Below are 22,017 nucleotides of genomic sequence, written 5' to 3'. Positions count from 1 at the left end.
TTTGAAATTATATTGCCTTATGGAATTCTGGGTTTGGTACATGTGTTACATTTATCAAGAAACCAAAGTTGAAAATACAGAGTTAGAAATTGTTAGTAGATGATTTAGTAATATGATTCACTTATTAAAATAGTTAGTACCTGGATGTCAGAAAAAGTGTGACTTGCCAGAAGGCACTTAGTCATCCAGTGAATCCATTAACAACACCATTTGGCAAGAAATTGAAATTTTCTCTAACACTGTCATATCATATCATCTGAGGTGCATCATTTACTTACAGACTGTCACTCTTTCCTGTTTAATATGGTGTCTGTGAGCTTTATAACTACAAGGAATAAAAATATTTATAAAATCTTGTTAATGACAAAATATTATTGCTATTCTGACTTCCTGCCTGCTTTGTATTATGATGTCTTATGGAAGCCGTATTTTCAAAATTTACAAATACAATTAACATTTCATGTTCCCAGAATTGTCCAGTTATTTGCATACTATTATTTTGTTCAGTTTAGAAAAATTGATATGATTGTATGGAAAGCTAAAATGCATAAACCAACCAGACTTAAGGAATGCAAACAGTAAATCAGGTATTGCAAGTATTTAATCACTGAGCTCATATCAGGATTCTAAAATTCACTGGTAACAACAGTATGTAATTAAGGTTCTCATGTATGAACATATTTACCTAATCAAGACCTAGCAGGAGGGAGAAGATTGACTGGCACATCACTTCAGAGTATGTTAAAGTAGGATTCAAAATTACACCTTGGGAAAGTTCTGCTAGTGTTGCAGTGCCAACAGAAGTGTGCAATATTTTTAAGGGTAGCAGCTCATATGATATGCCTAGCTGAATATACATTTTGCCCTTAAGAAGTTAAACACTTATACTAAAAGTGTGCAATTGTATTTTGGAACTGGAAATTACTGAAATTGCTCTACTAGATCTCTGTGGTTATTGTGTATAACTGTTGATCCAGAAATGATTGGCATTTTAATGGTTTCATGTCTCTTAGCTGCTTGAGTTTTATTATTTTGAAGGAGTGTGGCCTACAGTATCAAATTCTTCCATCTCTGGCAGCAATTATAAAAGTTTAAGGTTCTAATCATCCCTGTTACATGTGTTGATTCATGTATTTTCCCCTGACACTACTTCATTTCAATATTTGTTTTCCAGATAAAGGCTTATATTCATATAATTCAGGTAAATTTTCAGCATGCCAGAAATGCTTACTGCTTCCATGTACACGCAAAATTTTAATTTGATATTTTATTGGTGTGCTTTTGCTACCTATTGTGCAGATACTAAATTGCATAAAAGTTCTTTGGCTTTTCTTGTCTGCTTTTCAGTAATACGTCTTTCGTTGGTCTTTCGTTGGCTTACTTTCTCTATTCTTAACGTCTCAGTATTGATATTGGAGCAATATTGTAACACCATACTTGCTTTGCTTGCCTTTATTTTAGGTAGAGCTGTGATAGGAAAACTGTAGTAAGCTTTATTAACTATACTAGGAAATGCTGTTTTGTTTAAACTGGATTAAAAGGAATGCTATTATATTACAGCTGTTTGAGAACTAGTGTATTTTTAGAATACAGACATGGGGTAAGTGAAGTACTGGCAAAATCAGTATTTACACTGGTGTATATTTTTACACTTTCTTGTTGATATAAATCTCCCATTGCAAATCCAGCTCTGAGGAATCTGCCTTAATTACATATAAGTAAATTAATATCATACAGTTTTTACCAACTTAAATTTTGTAGTGCATTTCTGTGGCAGTTTCAGGTCAAATCGGGTAAAAACACCAATTTAGTGTAGTGGTTTTGACTGGTTAGTCAATTTTTTCATTTCTCGGCAAATGCACCAAATAATGCATGGTGGGTTGAGTGTCCACTAGAATTATTTACTCTTTTTCTGCTGTGAGATGGGATTAGGAGAAGAGCAAAACAGGCTCAAACTTAAAAGAGTATAAAGAAAGCTTTATTAACAAAACTACAAAAAGAAGAAAAAAAATAAGAATCAGAATAAAACCTTCTGAACCTTCTCCTCCTCCCACAACCTTCTTTTCTTTTCCACTGACAACATACAGAGGCAAACCTTAGGACTCAGGTCAGTTGACCACCTCTAAAATAGTCTTTCATCAGTTCTCTTAGGGAGAGGATCTCTTTTGCCATGTCATCGAGACTTCTCCACAAGAAAACAGTTCTCATGTGGCTTCAATTCTCATGAATAGCAGCCACCTGCGAATCTGCATTCGTGAAGTCCCTCCCTCTCATGCAGCCTTCCACAGTTGCATTCATAGGCCATGTCAAACTCATGGGGTACTGTTTTAAGGACGAGATGTTCAAAGCAAAGGTTCTCTTCATCTGTCTCCGAAATCATCTTCATCTCTAGGAAAAGAGGTCTTCTTCTTTCCCTGGGGGCAGAGGATCTTTCATCACTCTCATCTCTCTCTGTTCAAGCTTCTCATGAGATCACAGCTACTTCAACATCTACTTGTTTCAGTATGAATCAGACTTTGCTCATGTCTGCGATTTGAACACTCTGTCTCCCCATACTGTATCCATGAATTCGAGGGATATTCTAGTGTTTCACAGTCCATCACCATTGCCTCGCAAAAGAGTTTCAGCCTAAGACTAAGGCAACTTCTCATTCTCCTCCAACTGGGACTTGACTCCTTCTTCACGGACCTTGGTGTCTTTGCATTGTCTCTCTACATGTCTTCACTCTGTCCTTTTCTCTCACCTGAGAGTAGTTCAATGTCCTGCAAGTTTCATCTGTGCAATGAAAGAGTTAGTATCTTGCCCGGGGCCTGTAGATGGTCAAGGTGGTCAGCGGTGGCCGAATCAGTCACAGTGATGGATTTCAGGCCGTGCTGGGGGCTGTGCCAGGACCTCAGGGCCCCTGGTCTGCAGCTCCTGCTGCCTTCAGTTCCAGCCGTGGGGCTGCTCCCTGCATGGCTGCAGGGACACCCCTGGTCTCAGCCACATGATCTCTCACGGTGCTGGGACAGCCTCTTGGCAAGGTGACTCAGTAGTGGCGGCCAGGGTTGTTTATGGTGGAGGATCCTTCAGAGGCTGTGCTGGGGGCTGGAAGCGGGTGGGATCACAGCAGCAGCAGGGCTGATGGCCTCCCCTTCCCCTGCCCCGCAGCCACAGGGGCCCGGCCTGGCCCTGCCAGGCTGCGCCGGCCATGCTGGAGCAGGGCCTGGCTCAGGCCAGCCACAGGCTGGGCCTGTTACTGCCTGTTACCTGCTCCCAGAACAAGAGGAACAGCACTTTCCCGGGCTTTGTTAGATTTTTAACGTGCTCACAGAAGCGTGTTCGGCTTCCTAGGGGTTTAATAAGGGGTCAGTATTCAAAACTAGTCAGTGATTGGTTTTGTCAGGCATGGAAGAAACTGTTAACAGCTTCTCTTAGAAAATCACTTCTGTGGGTGACTTCATCCCTCCTAACTAAATGTCAATCAACGCAAAACCAGCACAATTTCATTTGGGAATTTTTTGCAGTTTTTGCAGTTTTAATTATTGGACTCTCTTTGAGGATTGGTTCAACTAATTATCTTTTACTTATGTTTAAAAAATGAAACACACTGTTATGAAAATAGATCCATACCGTGGTGGAGAGGAACAAAACCCCCTTAGAGCAGAACTTTCTTCAGATTAGTACTAATAAAATCCATTTTCCATTACATCTAATGTCAGTCTCCCATATTTCTTCTACTCCTTTCTCTCCTGAAACAATCCCACATTCTTCTCATGTTTTACAATATCTTCTCATGAGGAGAGACCATGTTTGGTGTCACATCTGCGGACTTCCACACGTGGATTAGATGCAAATTTTAGCTGGATAAAGTTTCTTTTTGATTAAGGACTTTCGATTTGTATCTCTCCTATCCAGAAGTTGTATCTCTCTTTTTTCTTTTGCATCTATCCTATTCTAACCATTTTCAAGGATCTGTAGGAACTTAACAGAATTTCATATTTATACTGCTCTGTCAGTGTAGATGAAATTGGTTGAAAGCCTCTAAACCCCACTATTATGTGCAGGATAATAAAGTGACAGATTGACATGGAGACAGCAGGACTGCATGAGAAATTAGCTCACACTAAGAACCCTTGGGCACAGGCTGGATGAATATCAGAGAGCAAATTCTTAAAACAGTTGTTACGAGACTCTTTCGGGGTTGCTTATGTGTCGGCTTTGAACATTGAAGGAATACAGGCAATGCTAAGTGACTTTAAGTGGTTGTGAAGGCCTTCTGTGAGCTCCAGGGAAGGAACTGCAAGCATGCTTCACTACCCTTTGTTGCCCCAAGGAGTCCACAAAACCTTGTAAAAGCTTCCTGAATTGTAACGGACAGGATTGGGAGCTTGGTCTGATTTCTTTTTATTTTTTTTTTTTTCTTTCTCCACAGCAAGAGCACAGAATTCCTAAGCTATAAATTTAGCATTTTCTTCTGTATTTAGGCTGACTCACACTAATCTTATTTCTCATTCTATCCCTGTCTAGTTCATTTTGATAACTATGTTGGTTGGTCATATGCACTTTAGCAGAGCTTTGACCCTCTTGTGTTAGTCTTCTCTTGAGGCCTATCAGAAATGTCTGCAGGGAATATATGAAGCACAGAAAGTATTTAGTATTATTTCCTCTGTATATCAATAAGAGAGTGAAGAAAAGCTGTGTGTCACCTTTGTGTGGAAGGCAGAAGGTTTTTGGAACCCTCCACAGATTTTGGTTGCTTTGTAAGAAAATACTTATATTTGCATATTGTTTCATTCATCTAGGAGAGTTCCAATTATTTAAAATGTTGTTATGGAGGGAAATGGGATTCTGGTGAAATAGAATAGAATATTTCAGTTGTCAGGGACCTACCACAGTCATCTAGTCCAAGAGCCCAACCATTCAGTGCTGACCAAAAGCTAAAGCATGTTATTAAATATATTGTTCAAATGCTTTTTAAACCTTGACAGGCTTGGTAAAGTCAAAGAATATTTTGTAAACATTTTTTCAATTGTCCCCATATTGTTTTTATTTAGAAGTTGTTAAATCTTTCCATGGCCACCAACACTGCATCCCATGAAAAGTTTACAAAAAAAAACCCTGTTTCATTCATAAAATTGAATGAAACACCTCATTTTTTTTCTTTACATTATTTCGTCCCTGAGGATGAAAAATGGAAATGTTTTTATACTAAGAAACTACTGTATTATAAATTCCTTTTCCAATAATAGAAAATAAAAATGCAAATAATAAAAAATTAAATGGAAAGTACTTGCTAAATAGCAATTGAAAATAATGGTCCTGGTGGATTTTAAGATGATGAGGTTTCTCCCCAATCCTGCAATGGAAGCTACACTTCAAGGGCTGTGACCTTCCAGCTCTGCTGTGCATATGTTCTCACAGAGCTGGGGTGCTGGGTGAGGTGGCAGCCTGAGCAGCATTGCAGGAAAGGAGGAGGGATGTGTGGAAGGGCAGGAGGGCGCTGAACTTTGACAAGTTCTAATGGGGGTGTTCCACTATCCCCAGTGTAATGGGGTTATGCTGAATTAAGGCATTTTTGAGGGTTACAGTAGCATGGGCTCTATTTTGCCTTCAGTCCATAACTGTAATAATTGTTAATCTGTGTGGAAGGGACTTCAAAGTCTGTGTTTAACATCTATTACTGCCCAGTTATCAGACAAAAGGGCAATAATGCCTCCAATAACATTTTGTAAATAAACTACATACTAGTGGATTGGCATCAAATAAAAAGTTAACTACAAGCAAACCATTGGCACCAATGCATTCATTTATTGTATACAGTATCTTGGAATATAAGATTTTTACTGAATTTATATAAGAATGGATTTAAATTCCTTGTTTATTAGGGCCATATTTTATAATGTATATGTCGAAGAGTTTAAGATATTAATTAAATACTAAAGGACAGTTTCATTCACAATATTAATTTGCAATAATTTGTGAGAGGCTTCAATGTCACATTTCCCAGATAAAATATTAATTGCTCTTTCTCTTTTTTGTAATCAGTGGTCCAAATTACTTAATGAAATAGTACTTTGAAAAGACATGGCTAAGGTGGGACATAGGCCTAAATCTTCACATATACATTGTCAATAGGTTAAAAAGAAAATTACCCTCTAAAATTAATATATAGCAGATGAAATTAGTCTTGCAAAGATTCCAAGAAATATTAAACTAATCTGCCAGCCATTATACTGACATTTCAAATACTTGGTTCAATAAAGGATTTTGACCTGTGCACTTTCTAGGTTGTTCCATTTCTGAAGTTAATGGAAGATGTTTTAAATATGTATAATCTGATTCCTTTGAAGGAGTTATATATTCCAGGCAGTAGTTCTCAACATTACACATTTAACTGACATGCTTTCCTTCCTCCTTCCTTGAAACATTGATTGCCAAAGATAAAACCAAGTAATTAATTCTGCTTTGAGTTTCTTCTGACTTCTTCACCACCATGTAAATTTACATTTGTAAGGAAATGAAAAATATTACTTAAACATGATTTTTTTTTCCAAATTGGTTTAAGTCTGTTAGTAGTTAGAGCTGGCTTGTAGCACCTTGAGGAGATAGATGATCTGTATGGAACATGTTTCATGTCTCATCTTACAGATCAAGCTTTCGTATTCAAGGATGTCATGTGTTACAAGAGGCTCTCCTCTTTGCAAAGGCAAAAGACAGTTTGAGAAATGACTGAAATCTGATTCTTCCCTTGCTTTTGTTCTTTTTCTACTTCCATCCATGGGCAGCTTTTAATCCTGGCCCATTCATTTTTCTTGCCCTGGCTCTTCCCTGAAGCTTGGCTCTCCACATCCTGAAAGATGATGTAGAGCTGAGGTATTAGGAGATTCTGGAAGAGGTAGATATGGTCTGAGAAGACAGAGAGAGAGAGAGAAAGAGAGAGAGAGAAAGAGAGAAAAAAACCCCTAGCTTTTATACCTGTGGTCTGTTGAAGCTTATTAATCTCTTTTCTGCCAGATGTATCGTGTGACTACAACAATTTATAATTTTAGTTACACAGCTGGGAAGTCTAGAGCCCACTGTGACAACAGCTGACTATTTTCATCCTCAAAGATGCAAATATCTCCTCCTGAATGCAGAATATAATATTCTAAAAATATGTTATAGCAGATGTACTTAGCTGTAAATATAAACATAAATAAAAAGCAACCTCAGTTGTAATTAATTAGATTCATTCATAAGAATGACTTAGTTGATGGTAAATGACATCTATTAAAATCATAGTTGATTCAGCCTTTTTACATCTTTCATGATGAAAACCTTTCCAGGCAGCTACGTGCCGATCATCAGCAAACTCAATTGCCCTCATCTTCCCATTCCACAATCCTCTCCCTGAGAGGGCCTGAGTGACATTCTTGGCATCTCTGCACAGCAGGCACAGACCTGCTGCCTGATCAGTGTCAGGGTCACCAAAAGATTTCCCCTGCTTTGCACTCCCTTTGGTGGCTTTTGCGTTTCAGGTCCCAGCCAAACCCCAGCCAACTAGTAGGGCTCTCTTTCTTAGTGTTTGGTCACAAATATTGTCCTCATTTAATGACCCGGATTTGAATCAGTGGCTAAGAAGAATGGAGACTAATCCTTCTTGCTCACTGGCACATGTATCACTACACTAGTAGAAGGTTCTCCTGAAAATGGCAACAGAGGCAGCATCACAGGTGGAATGGATGCTTTCTTTGGGGAAAAAGAGAGACTGGGCCCTTGTAATACTATAATTAAGAAAATAATCAGAGGAGGTAGAAACCTTTTCCTTCATTTCTGCCCTCATCTTCTATGTCTTCTTGAGTGGTAATTGTCATCACTTGCTTGTAATTTTTTGTTTTAGAGAAAGACTTTGCTTGTTATTTCTTGAATGCAAAGATACTCGTCCCCTACCCATAGTAGCATGGCTATTTTTAAAATTTTGTAAGAAACTGAGCTGCCATATGAGAATTGCATTACTTTCTCTGAACTAATTTTAATTTCCTATTTGTTAGGAAAGCGTCAACCTTTAGTGCAATTAAATAAACACAACTGAAATTTCTTTACTGAAATTGCATAATGTATTGGCAGGCTATGTTGTTGTCTAAGAACTGGCACATATCACATTTACACCACTTCTTAATTGAATAAGTTTTAAACTGGGGAATTTTTGTCCTTAAAGAAATAGTCTGCAGTCTAGATTATAAATTCATACATCCACATCTTAATTGCTGCAATGACATCTCATAAAAGGCACAGAAGAAATAGAAAATATACAAACAAATACAGCAGAAACAATCAGAAACATGGAATGGTTTGCATATGTAAAGGAATCAAAGATTGATATTTCAGCTCAAAAAAATGCAAACCAAAGGGATAACTACAGAAGAACACAGAACACTGATTCATGTTTCTGAGAATAAAAAAGCTTGGAAGGCATGGTCTGAAATAATGTAATAGAAATAAATATAGGGAAGTTGATTGTACACAATGCATACTCAAACTGTGGAATTTACTGGCATAGAATATTACAGAGGGCAAGGGAATACTGCGACTAAAAATGAAATTTATATGTATTTTTGGAGAATAAGTTGATTACTTATTGTAAACAGGATGGCTTAGGAATAGTCTCAGATCTTGTAAGCACACTCTTTTTGCGAAAGAATCACCTTCCACTATTCTTTAGTGGGTAGGTAAACAAATATTCAGTGGTCTAAAAAATGACAGCAGTCCTTATAATTCAAATAATTTCTAAAGATGCTTTGTGTTGAAAACTCTTTATTTTTGTCAAAACCCCTCTTAATACATGTTCTCCCAGTTTTGTTTTGGGAAAGGAGAGTAGACATCCTTCTGTGCCAGTCACTCAGAACATTAAGATTGCTTTGTCCTGGACTTCTTCAGGTTTGCTCCAAGGTTTTTACTGATCTTTTTGTGTCTAAATTTTTCAGAAAAATTGTTGTGAGGCAGGAAAATAAAATCTTGTACGTGATTGGAGGTGTGGTGACAATTAAAGTTTCTGCCTTTTAATTACCCATTTTTAGTTGCTCAGAAACTTAAAATAGACACACCACCTTGCTGAAGAACAGGGATTTTTTCACATTTAAAAGAAGTAAAGGAATAATTGTCAGTCATATGCCAGTGTTTAACCCTGATATCAGCAATAAAATACTGTTTAAAAGATTCCACAGAAGACTGAAGTAGATTTAGGCTGAACAAAACGTGACATATTTACTTGTCCTATGTGACCTACCTTTGGGCTCTAATCATGGAAGTGGAATCTGCTTTTGCCAACTCATCTGTAGCTATTTTGGCAGGTATACATTTAATAGTTTTCTTGTGTTCCATGGTGCACTATATGTGTGAAGCTGCCTTTTCTCCTGATAATCCTTATTAAGCACTCAAAGAAAGTAATACATGCATTTAATATTATTATTATTAATAATCTTTTTGTTATTCAGAGACTTTGGGGAGGTATGGTGCCTTTTATAGGAAAACTTGGAAGATGAACAGTGTGATGCCAGTTTCTCTATGGAACGAATACAAATATCTGTGTATATGGAATGAATATAAAATATATAAAAATATTTCATAAAAGAAATGTTGTGGAAATGTATTTCAGCATTTCATTTTATATTACTTGAAAGATTCAGCTGAAATAATTGGTGCAGTCATATATGTGCAATAATTATAATATGAATAATTACCTTTAAATGCTGATGTTAATGCTTCATGGTCTAGTATGAAATCCATACATTTATTTAAATATTATTGACAGAGGATAGTTTTAACATGCAGGAAGGAAAATTATGTCTTTTCTTTTTCCAGGATCGAAAAGAATCAGTGACAGTGAAGTCTCTGATTATGACTGTGATGATGGAATTGGTGTTGTTTCAGGTACTAATGTTTAAATTTACTTGTCCATGTTCAGTAGAACTATTTATTTATAATTTATTATGAATTTTGCAATGTTTTTGTGATGAACAATAAGTGGAATTTAGTTATATATTCTTTTAAGAGACACAAGATGAATATTATGCATAATTCATATCTAATCTCAAAAATTACTAATGGGGGAAAAAAGTCAGAGTGTGAATGTCCTTATTGTTTTTATAAAATGATACAAATAGCATAAAGGTGGTGTTTTTAAGAAATGTCAAAAAGTGTTCATTTAATTTTTTTTGACAGTCATTCGTGTTTGATATATCCTGTAAAATTTCATGATGGAATAATAACACTGCCAAAGGTCTGAAACATGAACATTTAAGGAAGGACAGGAGATAGAAGATAATGTTTCACTAAGTATTGGAACTGAGCCTACTTGAGAAAAAAGTTATCATGTCAAAGAGCATGTCTCCTCTTCTAAGAGAAAGGATAATACTAGATAAAAAAATAATCATATCTGAAAATGAAAAAAGCATAAACACATGCTTTTGATGACTACAGCAGAGAATATATTTAAGATTACAGAATCATAGACATTTTTAGGTTGGATCAAGTGCAATTGCTAGAACTGCAAAGTCCACTACTAAACCTTGTCCCTGAGTCCCAAAGCCACAACTTTTAAACACCCACAGGAATGGTGACTCCACCCCTTCCCTGGGCAGCCTGTTCCATTGCTGGACAACTCTTTCAGGAAGACATTTTCAGTATCCCATTCAAAGGGGGCAGCTGTGCCGCCAGTACTCAGGGCTGCTGCTATCAGCACAGTGGGGTACACAACTCAGTGAATATTCTGTTACCCGGCTGCTGTTCTGAGATTTTTAACACACAGACTTTTCTGTGCTAGGCAGTTTCTGGTTCTCTTGGGTGAGTTCCAGCTCAAGTGTTGGTGGGGTTTGGGCCTTACTTGTAAAGGCTGAGCAGTAGAACCTGTCTGTTCTGCACAGCAGCTGTAAGGCTGTGATCCACTGAGGTCAGTCCAAGCGTGTTCCTGCCACACAGCCACCTGTCAGCACAAGGGGTATATATAGTGCATTCTGCTGGAGGCTAAGGAAGGGGAAATAGGGAAGAGGAATGAGGAGTACAGCTCACCTTGGGACTAGAGAGAATAGAAAGAGATGAGATAGGCAATACTGAATATCATGAGATGGTGTGAAACCAAATATTGATAAATCCAGATAATTAGTGAATTACCTAATTATATGAGTTGCCCTAGACTTGTTTTAAAAACTGTTACCAGTCTCAGCTCAGATGCATTTCTGTTTTATCTACCTAGTCATGCTTTTATTTCTAGCTATTTCATGATCAGCCCATAGGCTGTGCTTAATTTTTGACCCTTGGTGTGTTACTATTCCAGGCTTGCACTTGCTGGGATAAGGAGATAACTCTTTTTTTCCCCCCCAATAATAAACAGCATATAAGTTTTATGAAAAAGCCCCTTTTTTAAATCGACGTAAAATTTTACAGACTTTGTGATATAAACAGGGCAAGTCACATTTGTGCTAAGATTCCAGCAGCTTTACCAGATAAAAAAAAGAACACTGGGCCGGCAAAACCACTTAAAGTTTCTGTGTTCCTTAAAACATTTATCTTCAAACAGTAACAGGCTCAGTTTTCAGATCATTACCTTAATTTGAAACCTATTAAGGAAAACTTAAAGCATTTTTATATTCTCACTCTCCTGTTTGCTTTATTACAGTCAGAACACAGGAAGGATATGTAGCCAGAGTGGTGTGAAGTACTGGAACCAGAGGCAGCCATCCTCAGAAGTCCTTCGTACCTATTTACTGTACTTTCAGTACAGTAATGATGGGCTTTTTGTCTCGGATGACAGATGTCTTTCTGTCAGTACTTAGTAGTCTCTAAGGCATTCAAATTGCCTGTCCTCCCCAAAATAAGTACTTTCATATTGCTGTGGGTCAGTTAAATTTAAAAAAATTATCAATCTAATTTAGGAGCTTAAAAATAAAGGTAGGAAATAACTGGATTTAATGGATATATTTCTAGACTGCTCAGTGTAGTATCATTTTGAAATTGACATTTTTTTCCTGTCCTGGAAAAAAGTACCAAGTTTTGCAGAATTTTTTACCAGGTGCTTGAACATCAGCAGGAGTCTTATGAAGCACCTAGATTTACAGCTTTGATTTAATAAACTTATCTTTTAACAACTGTAAAATTATGGTCTTTACAGTTCAGTGAATGAGCCTACTTCCCTTACCTGAGTTTCTGACACACCTTTCGTTTTTTAGGATCTTTAAGCTGTTGAATTTTTTCTGAACGATTCTATACCTTAGTTGCATTTTAATTCAGCCTGGCTGTGTAGGTAGGAAAATTTGATGGTTTTTAGATTTTGAAATATTAATTTAGTGCCTTACTTTCTTTGTGCTGCTGTCACTATGTTTGTAAGTCTTCTGGTTTAGTCTTGTCTTGTCTTACCATCCACTCTCCTTATCATACCCTCTATCATTTAACGTTCTTCTATTTGATAGTAGACTCATCGCATTCTTGGTTTAAATAGATGCACTCTTTGCATGAAAGCATTTGTCTCTCTTTGTTTTCTTTCTTTCTTACTTACCCCAGTTCTTTCATTTTGTTTTTTCAGGTTTTATTTAACATGACACTTTGCTCTTCTTCTGTCTGCTATATAAATAGTGCATTACATGAAGTAAGCTTGCCAACATCTTTCGAGTACTCTCAGTCATCTTTTCCATAAAATTAATTCCTAGAATCACACCTGAACTAAACTCCAGAAACCTTCAAAAAAATAAAAGTTATCTTTTTGCTCCTCTTCAGTTTACTTTTATTCATAATGGTTGACTAGAAGTCCTTTGAAGTTCCCTTCCAATTCAAACCATTCTATGATTTTATGATCTCTTGGAAAAATTATTTACAAAAACTATCACTTCTTGTGGCTTGGATCTTAGTGTGCTTAGACAAATGTGATAAACTTCAGTCTGTTGTTTCTGTCAACAGGAAAGGCTTTTCAGAAAATAGTGATAAACAGATTGAAAAACTTCAATGTCTTTTTTCTGGCTACACTTGTATTCTCCAACAGCACAATTGTCCCAAAGGGTTATAATATATTATATATTTTAAAAGAAATTTTTAATAGATTATAAAATAGCTCTCTTCAAATATAATATACATTCATCCTGGGAAACACTAGAACAGAGTCTCTGTTATATTTCATCTTTCCTGGCATTAGCCTTACAATAGGATACTGGAATGAGCAGCATTAGCAGTTCTGGTTATGCCTTTAGATTGGTCTCAAACAATTTAAAACATTTATTTTGCTGTCATGAACTATAAACCTTGGCCCTCAAAGTTGTCTGTCACCAGCAGTTCTGGGTGGGAGTACATCAGCATCTTCACCTGCCCTTTAGAATGCTCTTATGTCCTTTTTGATAGAAGTGATACACTATTTTATATTGATTTTTTTTAAATGTCAGAAAAGTTTACAAAACATCATTTATACTATAACAATAAATGCAATTCAGTGAAAGACAGGTTGGCTTTTTGGGTGGTTTTTTTTTCTTTTAATGTCCAAAGTTAAGCACACATTACAGTTAGCAAATTCAATGAATATGGACTATAACTTCTGAATAGTTTTCTTCCCAGATACTTTATAGTATATGTTGAACCTAGGGAATACAAGCAACCTACTGAGTCTGACTTTATGGACAGAGACATGTGTTGTCAAGACCATTAATCATAAAATTCTCACCTATTATTTTTGTAACACTAAAATATTAAGTGAGATATTATTTAAAATTCAGTTCTATACCAATATCTCATCTGCATTACAACAGATTATGTATTATGAAACACTTGTAATCTGAGATATGTTTCAACAGATGAATCATGGAATAATGTAAGGCAGTGAATTCTGCATAGACTGCATTACAAGTCTCTAGAGAGAAGAGCTTTGCCAAGTAAAAGAATGCAGTCTCCAGTTTTGAGAAAAAAAACATTTATAGTGATAAGTTTTTATCCTTATGCGGAAGATAGCTGTCTGTTTCAGGAGAAAATAAGAATACAAAGAAGTTATTTATTCAGAGGATAGTTAGAGCCAAGTAAATAAGGAAAAAACCAATAATGATCAGTACAGAATTTATTATTGAACTTACAAAAATATTTCTGTGTTTGAAGGTGAATGAAAAGCAATTATCCATTTTTGCTTCACTTCTCAAAACACCAGAGGAATCCTTTGTTCAAAAGAATTCTTTCTCTGTCATGTTGCAGCCTTTGCTGCAGAGGAAATATCTTTTTCTCTATTTGCTGATAACATGGGCTGAATTTTTATGCCTGAATCCTGTGGATGATTGCTTCTCAAAGCAGATGCAGAAAACACTTTGTTTACAGATTGAAATCAACTGCCTGTAGAGACATCTTACAGCATTAGCACACAGAGTGGATTACTTCTATCCCTACTAAAATACGGATTTCATTGTAGATCACCAGCTAGCCCTAAATGGGAACCTGTAGTGACCCAAAAGCCCAGTATCTTCAGACATAAACACTGACAAGTTTTTTATTTTATTATATGATAATACCAAATGCCTTGCTCTAAAATCTATTCTTTCTGGGCTCTCCCTTGAGTTAAAAATGTTAGTCTATGTATCAAAAAAACCCCCTCCCAAACTGAAATTCAAGCCATGTTAGAATCCTTATGCTGACCCCCTAGATCAATGGATCTTTAACCATTTTCCTTTCTTTCAAACAAATAATGTATATATTATTTACAACTTTATGCCTGGTGTTCTTTGCACATTATTATAATTCTTCAAGCTTTTCTTGCATTTTTAGGTTTATTTCTTAATGCATACTTCCCATTTTACATGTTTATTCTCTTATTTAAATTTTGAATGTGATACTTTTATTTTTTTTAAAAAAAAGAAATAATTCAATATCATTTCCTCAGAAGACAAATCATCTTTCTCTTCAAACACCCAAATTCTCTCAATGCTTTTCCTTAAACTAATTTAAACTAGTCAAAACTATTTTTAAATATAAGCTGTAACACTCCACTTTGAAAGTAAAGATGTAACTTGATTCAAGTTCTATTTTCAGATTGTTACTAATTATCAATAGCATTCTCTTTGATGAAAGTTAAGGAAATATGAGCTTGGTATGTTAGTTTATATTTTACCACAGCCCTATAAATATGGAGTGACAAAGGCATAAATAGCAATGAAAATTGCAGTGAAGTTGCATTCCTACCAGAGATGCTCTTAGTGGATACTTCTCATATAAGGGAAAGACTTGTTGGGGTAGGTTACAGTTGTGATGAAGAGCCCTTCTAAAAAGGGAATGCTACAAGAAAAGACTGGTAAATTCCAATCAACAGTGTGAAGAGGAGGCTATTTTGGGGGACCTGTTGGACAGATGCAAACATACATTGATGAGTGCTTAACTAAAAAGAAAAATCTTTATAGTGTCTGTTATGGTTTGGCTTTTTTTCCCCAAGATTTGCATGTCATACTGAGTATAGGAACAGCACTGAAAACTCAGCAAGCTCTAGTTTACTACTGTGTGGGAATGCTTTTCCATAAGAAAAGAATTGTCTCAAGTGTAATGGGCCCATAAATGCAATCAGTGCTGTAGAGCTATATATATTTGTGAGGAACTGAGCTGCTATGCAGCAAGTAACCAGTTGTTCCCTCTGTAATGTTCACTCATTCCTTTCACGGTACATTCATTCTTCCCATATTTGCAGAATAATATTTTGATGCAAAAAAATTTCCCCAAGCAATGTATCTTCAACTTATAAAGTATTCATATATTAATAATTTAATTAATTGATCAGTGACCGTCAGCAATTTTTTTTAGAGTACATCTAAATTCTTCATTTAGATGTTCAAATCACCCTAGAATCTGAGCACATTTGTATGAAAGAACTGAACTCTCTCCAAAGTGCCCATGTGTGAAGTCTTGGTATGTTAAGCATTTCTGGCAATTTGATTATATAATTATTTTTAATTAGTGCTTGTTCTAAGCCCAACCACATGAATGTTAAAAAGTTAAATATGTGAAAGTGTGACACCTCAATCAAGTACAGATGCTGAAGTGGAGAAAACACTGCTTAGCATCAGTGTCACAAACAAGTCAATTCTGTCACCTGTGACGAACAGCCATTCCAGTACTGCCTTTCTAGAACAATTTTCATACTAAGAGTTTCAAGTAAATCAAGCAGCAAGGCATCTAAACTAAAATCTTCATTCTTGCACTTCAATTAATTCTTTTTAGGGCTGTTTTAGGGCTGTTGATGTCAACCTAATATTTGGAAATTTATGATTTTTTGCAATTTTGTGCCTGAAAGATTCATAATTTAATAACAATTCAAGCATCAGTATTTACTGAACATGTACCCTGGTAGCATAATAGTAGCACAGTACAGCTATACTATGTGGATTACTACTTTAGGTCACATATATTAATAGTCTCAAATCAGATAAAACTAAAACTTCCTGTCTGAAGAAACTGTATTTAATGTGCTTTGTAAAATCCCTCTTTCATATGTATCAGTTTTTAATGAAACCTTCCCCTGAAAGAAGAAGGTGGTGGCATTGCAGTTATCTTGGTCATGTGCCTGTCTTTTAGGTGTCTGCAGCTCACAGTTGTTTATCGCTGATTATCTCTACACTGATTATCAGGTTCTGTGTACTCTCTCTGTTGATTTAAGAGGCTTGCCATAGTTATAGAGCCTTTGATTCTATGGTAATGACTCAATATTTATAGCTGCAAGCAGGATAATGTTTATCCTATTTTTACTACTGCTATAAGTAACTATCTGCTTTGCTCAATATCAACTCATTGGTCAAGCTGCACTTATGATCTGTCTTTTCTGTTCATAATTTCTTTTTATGAGAAAATGTTTTTACTTACCTTCTCTAACTTTATTTCCAGGATGTGCAATATTTTTGAAATTGGAGGTTAAATCCAGTTAACTTTCTACAGTACAGGAAGTTAAATCAGATCTACATTAACTCTACAAAACTGAAGGATAGCTTTGAAATTATCTCATTAACCCATGTTAGTGGGTTGTCTTACTCAAACAGCTGCTTTTCAGTGTGACCTTTTGGCAAAATAGGAGGTTGTAAATATAATGATTTTTGTTTTAGATAAATGAATTATGAATGTCAAAGTCTGTTTTCTGGAAACGATATTATTAGACAGTATTATTCTCTTTCTTTGATCACAGCTAAACACATCTAGTTTTCTTCAAAAAATGTAGCAAAAAATTATCAAAATTTAGCAAAATTGCTAGGAATGCTGATTGTTTTGTTATTGTCATAAGGAAGCAGTGCTAATGTTAGTTACCAGAAAGCACTGCATGTCTACCTCCAGACTGATGTAAAGCACTTATTTGATCAGGATTAGACTTGACAGTTAATTACAAAGTCACATATTTTGATTTATTGCAACAATACTGCTCAAGTGGTCAACTACCATAACAAATCAGAACTGAAGGAGGCTTTTTGTTTAAAAGTAATTAATTTGTTTCTATGTGCAGATTTAGTAAACTCAATACTTTTGATGTACTTGTTCTCACATCTAGGAACTTTTTAGACTTTTTTAGCATTTTTTAGAATTTTAAAGGAGGTTTTTGTTTGTGTTTTGTTAATTGATTACCTTGCCCTTCATTATGTTTATTCACCTAGAAAACCTTATGGTATTGCTCATTTCCCTCATACTTTAATGTTTCTACATACCAAATGTTATATAAACTGCTGATTTTTTTCAAAGGATTTACCTGTTTCTTCATATTACTACTCTGCATTGTTTGCTGTCTCCAAACGCAACAAGTTCTCCTTGCGTATGTGGAATACAAAGAACAACCTGTCTTTTCTGTCAATAGATGTGCATTATTAGGATAATAAGACAATACTTCTCTCTGTGTTCTTGTACTGTAAATCATGTTTTTTATTTCAATGTCTAGAAGTTTATAATAACTTGCTGCTCATTTATGTGTGGTGGATTGACCCTGGCCAGGTGTCAAGTGGCTGCCAACATGGCTCCATCACTGTTCTCATGAGCTGGATACAGGAGAGAAAGTATAATGGAAGACTTGTGGGTTGAGATAAGGACAGGAGGAGATCACTCAGCAGTTATGGTCATGGGCAAAACAGACAACTCAGAGAAATTATTTTATCGCCAATAATATCAGAATAGGATAATGAGAAAACAACCCCCTGAAATTTAAAAACTATCCCCCCCCCCCTTCCTTCTCTCTGGTCTCAACATCACTCCTGGTTCTCTACCGCCTCCCTCTCAGCTGCACAGGGAGATGGGAATGGGGGTTGCAGTCAGTTCACCACACGTTGTCTCTGCTGCTCCTTCCGCCTCAGGGGGAGAACCCTTCATGCTGTTCCTGTGCTCCAGAGTGAGGTCCCTCTCATGAGAGAGTCCTTCATTAACTTCTCCAATTTAAGTTCATCCCACGGGCTGTAGTTCTTCACAAACTGCTCCAGCATGAGTCCCTCCCACAGGGTGCAGTCCTTCAAGAGCAAACTGCTCCAGGGTGGGTCACAAGTCCTGCCAGCAAACCTGCTCCAGGGTGGGCTTCTCTCCCCACAGGTCCTGCCAGGAGTTTTCTGCAGGGTGGGCTCTCCACTACTGGTACTTTAGCTCTTTTACTTATGGTTAAAGAACTGCAGAATTGCAGAGCGTATTGATTTCCAGACCGACTTGCAAAAAATTTATTTATTTATCTCCTACCCTTTACGAGTGAGTTAATAACACCCTGTTTCAAACACAGATAAAATTTCCCCTGTCTTGCCTTTGGTGATTTCAGAATTATGTTGCACTGGCCCCTATATGTTTTGTCAGTGCTTATGATAATAAATTTACTTCATATATGTGATAAAAGTCTTTATTTCTTTACTGACTCTTAGCTGAGGATACATGTAACATGATTTGACTACTGTGTAGTGGGGAGAGACTATATATCCTCAGCATCCTTATATTAGTATAATGTAATGATGATGTGCCTTTTTTTCCCTTTATGTACACATACCAGATGCACACAAAGCAGTGTTCACCTAAACAAGGAGGAGGAAGTTACTTATTAATTAGGATTGTTTGTATATATCCTTGGTTGTAAAGCCATACAGTAAATATGAGTACTCAGTTGAAAATATTGAATATCCTTGGAACCATAAAGTGGAATGAATTAATAAGGTTTTGTTTAGGTCCTAATGAACATTTTCCAGGAAGAAAAATATGAAAAATCATGAGCAGAAGATTATTATACTCTTGGAAGATTCTCATGGGAAAAGTATAACAGTTGCGTGAGCCAGAATTTTTCCAGTGCTGGGTGGATCTCTCTAAGTATTCTTTACTTGGTTACTGTCTTCGGAACAAAGAAATCAGTTATATCAGTTGTCATAGCCACCAGGAACTCTCTGAAGTCCTATTTCTGCTAAACATTATAATCAGGTTAACAATTGCAAATCTTCAATTTCTTATCATTACTTTTTAATATCATCTCCACAAAAGTTGGGGAAACCTGGTGGAAATTGCTGTATATTTAGCATAGTTTTTTTCCACGGAGAGTATTGCACCATGGGGCAATGAATTCAACTTTTTCAAGTAGGTGAAGACAATCACTTTTAATACATCCAACTTTTAAAAAAGATTTTTGTTGAAAACCTGTATTTAATGTCCTTGTGGTAGCCTTTTACTCCAGTGTAACTTGGAGGCTTTTGCTTAGACCATTTATGTCTCCTATTAGGCTTATTCGAGATTAAGCCATGGTGCTTGCTATTTGTAAAGGAATTGTGTTTTTTAATTCAGAATTGTGAGTGAAATATATGTCATTTAGTCATTGTTACTTTAATTGTTTCTGAAATACAAATCTTGAACCCAATCTCATTATTTAACTCCATAGTAGCTTCATATCCCAAATTTGTAAACTAAATTTTGTATTAATTTTTAATTATGGACATTTCTATTTGAAAAACATTATGTACACCATTTGCAATATAATTTTAATTAAAAATGCATTGATTAACCTTTTCATTTTAAGGAAAAATAAGTTAATTTTGTTTTATTATTAATACATCATATTAACCATAAATGGTAAGTCCCCAGTTTGGTGCATGGTATTAGTGTCTATACTTTTAAAGTATAACTATAGAAACTGTAATTGTTCCTATAGTTATACTTAAATATAGCATAACAAATAAACATAAATAGCACAAACAAATAAAGCATAACAACAGGAGTCAACTTTATGTACGTATGTTTTATTATAAAACCCAAGAACACATGAAAACATTCTTGATGAAGTCCCATTCTTTATTGAATTTCTCACTACTACCAATATGGCAGGAAGGTGAAAAGTGCAACTTCAGATTCACTGAATATTTGCGTTTCTTTTTAGATTACCGACATAATGGGAGAGATCTTCAAAGTTCAACTCTGTCAGTACCAGAACAAGTAATGTCATCTAATCATTGTTCTCGATCAGGGTCCCCTCACCGTGGAGATGGTATAGGACGGACTAGATCGTGGTCTCCCAGTGTCCCTCCCCCACAAAGGTAAACTCTTGTTTAACTCTGCACTTATTGTCGTGGTTGGGGGGGGAGGTGAATTCTTCTATGGGGATGTGGGCAGTCCAATCAGTGGTCAGCTTTTCTGCTGGCACTTGGGTTAGTCACTTAGAGGTTTGGACACGCCTCTGAGGACACAAAGAGTTAAAAGCAGGAGTCTGAGGGGCTCGGCCTCTTTTTCGGATCTGGGTTTTCAGCAGAGAGACGTCTCCAGTCTCCTTCCCCCGCCTGGCCACGAGGCTGGGTGGGGGAGGGGAAACACGTAGTCGGCTCAGGTAAGCCGGAGCCCCCCCGGGGGGGGGGGGGGGAGAAGAGAGGGGACAAGACTAGAACTGAGCTGCCCCGTCTAGGATAGAGGGGTGGAAAACTGTAGAAGTGCCTTCTGTGTGTGCTCACCCCCCTCCTCCTCCCAAACTCCGAGAGAAAGTGCTCAGCCATGTGGGGGGTTGCCGAGCCTGGGAATGCCTCCGTCTGCAGCACCCTGCTGAGAAGAAACTGTTAACCCTTGCTTGGCAGAAAGAAACTTTTCTTAGACATTGATTCTCATGACTGGTGGTTTTCAGAGAGAGGGAAGCGGCCTGAGACCGAGATAATAAAGCATGATTAGAAGGAACTCGATAGAAGAATGAGAGGAGTAGCCTTGGAGCTGGACTTTTCTTGCATAATGTCAGCCATAGACTGAACTTGAGTCTCTTTTGAACATAAACTGCATTTTTGGGTGGATGCAGCTGCCCCTTGCTTTTGCTACAGTGACTAGCACCTGAAGAGTTGGAGCGAGCAGAGAAAAGAGGGGGAGGGTGAAGTGGTGCCCTCTGCCCTCAGGGCAGACCTGCTCTTAGAACCCCGGCCCCTGGGTGAAAAAGGAGAGAGCTCGGCATGCAGCATCCTTAAAAAGCCCTGTATGTAGTTTTGGCCTATGAGACAGCGGTGAGAGCGCTAGACATAGGAAAAAGAGAGTGTCACCTTAGCAGACTTCTCTGGGCGGTGCTATGGGTGACATAGAAACACATAAGGGGTAGACCCGTGTTTTCTGAAGAACAGTCTGTGGTGCGAGAGAGACTCTTCTCTCCCTTGCTGAATTGAAGATTAGTTTGTTTTTGAGTGGTGATTGTTTGATCTAAAACCCAGGGGTTGGTCTGTGAAGAGTGATGGGTGGGGAGGTAGAAACTGGGAGAAGAAATGTTCTAAGAAGTTTTTATTTCTGTCTCTGTGTGTGTTTAAGAGTATCTCTGTCCCTGTTCTTATGTAATTAATAAAGTTTTGGTGAGTTTTTTTTGTTTTCAAGGTTTAAGCCTGCTCTGCTCTGTTCCTGATCACATCCCACAGTAGTTGTTAGGGAAAAAACATATATTCATAGGTGCACTAACATCTGGCCAGTGCTAACCCATGACACTTATATAAATTAAATTGGTATTGATAATGTACCAATTCTGGAAATAATCTCCAGGCTTTCGAAATGGCAATGAATTGGTTAGACCTTACAAAATTATGTAAAGCCAATAATGTTTCTTCTTGCATTAGAATGATG

General features: G+C 36.8%; 1 protein-coding gene across 40 annotated transcripts in view; it reads left to right on the top strand.

Moving 5' to 3' along the window:
- Positions 1-22,017, top strand: part of RIMS2 (regulating synaptic membrane exocytosis 2) — a 446,716-nt gene that overhangs the window by 264,622 nt on the left and 160,077 nt on the right. For 37 of the 40 annotated variants that reach the window (XM_063389634.1, XM_063389477.1, XM_063389557.1 and 34 more), the window contains 2 exons: positions 9,823-9,891; positions 20,321-20,477. In XM_063389634.1, coding sequence (XP_063245704.1) covers positions 9,823-9,891; positions 20,321-20,477 — 226 coding nt within the window. Of the gene's footprint in view, positions 1-1,174; positions 1,202-9,822; positions 9,892-20,320; positions 20,478-22,017 lie in introns of all 40 variants that reach the window. The other 3 variants (XM_063389469.1, XM_063389435.1, XM_063389445.1) reach the window with 1 other exon arrangement.

Source organism: Prinia subflava, chromosome 1 (genome assembly GCF_021018805.1).
Source record: "Prinia subflava isolate CZ2003 ecotype Zambia chromosome 1, Cam_Psub_1.2, whole genome shotgun sequence".
Taxonomy (NCBI): domain Eukaryota; kingdom Metazoa; phylum Chordata; class Aves; order Passeriformes; family Cisticolidae; genus Prinia; species Prinia subflava.
The sequence above is the reverse complement of the archived record's forward strand: the minus strand, read 5'-3'. Positions and strand labels throughout refer to the sequence as shown.